The 3433-nt window shown below is 41.2% G+C and overlaps 1 protein-coding gene across 1 annotated transcript; it reads right to left on the reverse strand.

The window, feature by feature from the left end:
- Positions 1–876: 876 nt before the first annotated feature.
- Positions 877–1326, reverse strand: LOC105519430 (oligosaccharyltransferase complex subunit OSTC-like). Its single transcript, XM_011952773.1, has 2 exons — positions 1094–1326; positions 877–895 (listed from the first exon to the last, which is right to left on the reverse strand). Exons 1-2 carry the CDS (start codon positions 1324–1326, stop codon positions 877–879), a joined length of 252 nt encoding a protein of 83 aa, XP_011808163.1.
- Between the last annotated feature and the right edge of the window lie 2107 nt (positions 1327–3433).

The following is a 3433-nucleotide window of genomic DNA, read 5'->3' on the forward strand; positions in this document are numbered from 1 at the left end:
GCTAGTACAGTTCGGAAGCAAGTACAGTTTAGTGAGCAGGGAGCTAAGGAAGGGAGAATGCTGATTGGCTGGGGATGCAATCACAGGGAAGTGGAGAACGGCCCTCTTGTGCTAAGTCCTCTTCAGGGTGGACCCCCAGAGGAGTTGCTGGTCTGGCTGGGGCCATCTGGTAGTCAGCAATGCAAAAGCCTGAAAAGACATCTCAAAAGGCCAGTCTCAGGTTCTATAACAGTGATGTCATTTATAGGAGTAATAGGGAATTTGCAGATCTTGTGACCTCCGAAATAAAGGCTGGGAGTCTTTTTTTTTTTTTTAATTAGAAAAAGTATTTATTTCTGCTCCTTTCATACATCTTATTGTTCAGGAAGCAATCTTACAAACATATCTGAAATAATCTACCATCACACACTCTAGTTAAAGGTAAAGCACCACAGGTAAACCTGATCAGCTGTCCAGAGTTCTCAGCTTATGGAATCTTGCTTCTTGATTTTATGTTAATTTCTGAACATCAGAAATATCATCTCCAAAAAGTGTTAAGGGGGTTGTAAAAAATAATCCCTTTATTTGATATTATAGTTGTAAATATGGAGCATCTTTTCTTTAAGAAACGAAAAACTAAGAAGAAAATGCTACTCAACATCGTTGATACAGCAATAGGTCAGCAGGAAAAAAAAAAAGACTGTGATAAACTTGTCTCTTTAATACCAAGAAGGAATTCTAGTCCAAGCTTCAATACACTTCCTGTTTTTTCACTAGGTATTTCTTTTACTGCTGCTCTTCATTCTTTTCCACATCTCATATTAGAGAATTGGACAGCCTTTAAACTTCATTGACAGGAGCAAATCCAGTATCCACTGAGTTCTTCTCAAAGGCACTCTAACCCATCAGATAGCCTGGCAGTTTCATTCTCATGAATATCCTAGCCATGAAAAAACTCGATAGGACACAAATGAATCCAACGAATAGAAGAAGAAACCTACTGAGTTTTGGGATATTTGCTGCATTTGATCGGTCCAGAAATATGAAACCTAAACCTCCCGTTGTAAACAGGAAGCTGGTTACAAGTCCTTGCACAATATATTGTTCATTTACTCTGTAGGCCAAGAAAGCAACTGGGCTCTGAGGCCCGTGTTCATCGGTCATAGAGCCAACACTAGGAGGTTCAACAATAACATCATAAATTATTCCTCCAGTGACCAGGAAGTAAGACACCACCACTAGAGCATACACAATCATGGCCGACGCCACGTGCAGCCAGGGCGGCTTCCTCAGCTTCAGGTTGGGACATTCGAGCACTAAGAATGGGACTCGGTACAAAGTCTCCATGCTGGGCAGCAAGGACGGCTGGTAGTCATTTAACTATTCTTACATTTTAGCAGAGTTCAGGCCCCTCTCATCCTCCTAAGCTGGTGGTTACTTTTACAAGGGTGGTTTAGTTTTGGGGAAGGGGGATTATCATTTAAACCATAAACTAAATTTGTCAGCTTGACCCAAACCCGGGAATGACCAAAGGTAGTTTGGAGGTTAAAGGCAAGATGGAGTTGGTTAGATCAATAGATCTCTTGCACTGTCATAATTTTCTCATTATTTCAATCTTTTCGAAGGTGGTTTCAATTCAATTAAGATACGAAAGAAAAAGTGTCCAGACATTGAATCTTGGACATACCCTCATCTTAGTGCCTTGGCATTTGCTCCTCCCCCTGTTGGGACACGCTTCCCCTGGGGTATTTAATGGCTCTCTCTCAATTCCCTCAGGGATCTGTTAAATGCGGCTTCCTCGGAAAGCCTTCCTTGTTTACCCTATTTAAAACAGTGCTCTCATCAACTCCAACCCTTTCTTCTGCTCCAATGTCTTCAAAACACTTAATTCTACCCAACGTTAGAGTACATAGCAATTTGTTCATACATTTATGGTCTTTTTGCTTGTTAGAACATACACTCTATGGGCACCCACTTTACCTGGCACACTGAAGACACTCAATAAATATTAGCTGAATGAATGAAAGATTGGATGAGTGAATGAACGACCATTTGGCTTATCACGTAACTCTACATGTGATTGGCTAAACAGTCTTGCTGAGGTCCAGGAAACAGAGACCTAGTAAGGAAAGAGGCTCTCCTCTCACCTGCAGGTCACCTAGGTCACCAGGCAGAGGCATAGCTGCCTCTACTGCTAGAAGGAACATCTTTTGTTTGCTAATTACATAACAAGAAACTCCACTTTTGGCTGGGTGCGGTGGTTCATGCCTGGAATCCCAGCACTTTGGGAGGCCAAGGCAAGAGGATCACTTGAGCCCAGGAGTTCAAGACCATCCTGGGCAACACAGAGAGATCCCATCTCTACGAAAAATACAAAAATTAGCCAGGTTTGGTGGTGTGTGCCTATAGTCTCCACCACTCAGGAGGCTGGGGTGGGAGGATCACTTAAGCCTGGCAGGTAGAGGCTGCAGGCAGCCGAGATCACACCACCGCACTCCAGCCTGGGTGACAGAGTGAGACCCTGTCTCAAAAAAAAAAAAAAAAAAAGGAAAAAGAAACTCTACTTTCTGTAAATCATGAATGCAGATACTTTATAATAGCTATACTTGTCAATATTTTCAAAACCTAATTGGGGGCTTATGGATTAAAAAGTATATTAGCTGAAAACATTTTGACTCAACACAACAATTATACCCAGTAGCATTAGAAAAGAAGCACTTAATGATAAATTATGCTTGTGGCTAACAGAGCATTTGCACTAAATGGGTAACATTTTCATTTCCTGTTTCAATTTCCACATCGTTTGTAGAGAGCTTCATTACATACACCCCAAACCTAAGTGAAAGGTTGAGCCTGTAAATTAGGATTCTGACTTCCCCATTTACTCCAAACTCTTCAATGGCTTATTTTCTATTTCTATAAAAGCCAGAGATCAAGAATTCACGCAAAAGTCAGGGGATTTAGGAAATATTAATTCATCTCCCTTAGGGAGACCAGTGCCAAAAGACCAACCACAAAGTTAAAAAATAATGATACATTGCAGGGAGGCAGTGGTGAACAGAAGACGGAGACAAGGACAAAGTGACGACAAGAAGAGAGGAACTGATTTTTTTTACAGACGCTAACAACATAAGGAAACATGTTAGCTCCCTCTTTCTAAAAGGTAAAGAAGGACAACTATGAAATTAATTGTTCTGTTAGTGGACTATCAAGGCAATTAAGTCTTGTTCTATTCAATATATTTCCTCCTCAAATCATAACACATATTGAAATGTGGAGAGTTGCAGTCATGGTGTAAGAGAATCCTTATATTTTCCATGGGCTGTGTGAAGGTGATAGCGTTTTGCACATTCCACTGGTAGCACATATCTTGCTGGACTGTAATGTTTGTTTACATTTATATGCACCGTGGTGGATTATGACCTCCTGCGGGGCTGGGCCTCTGGACTCATAA

The sequence above is a fragment of the Colobus angolensis genome, unplaced genomic scaffold, assembly GCF_000951035.1.
Source record: "Colobus angolensis palliatus isolate OR3802 unplaced genomic scaffold, Cang.pa_1.0 Scaffold35, whole genome shotgun sequence".
NCBI lineage: Eukaryota > Metazoa > Chordata > Mammalia > Primates > Cercopithecidae > Colobus > Colobus angolensis.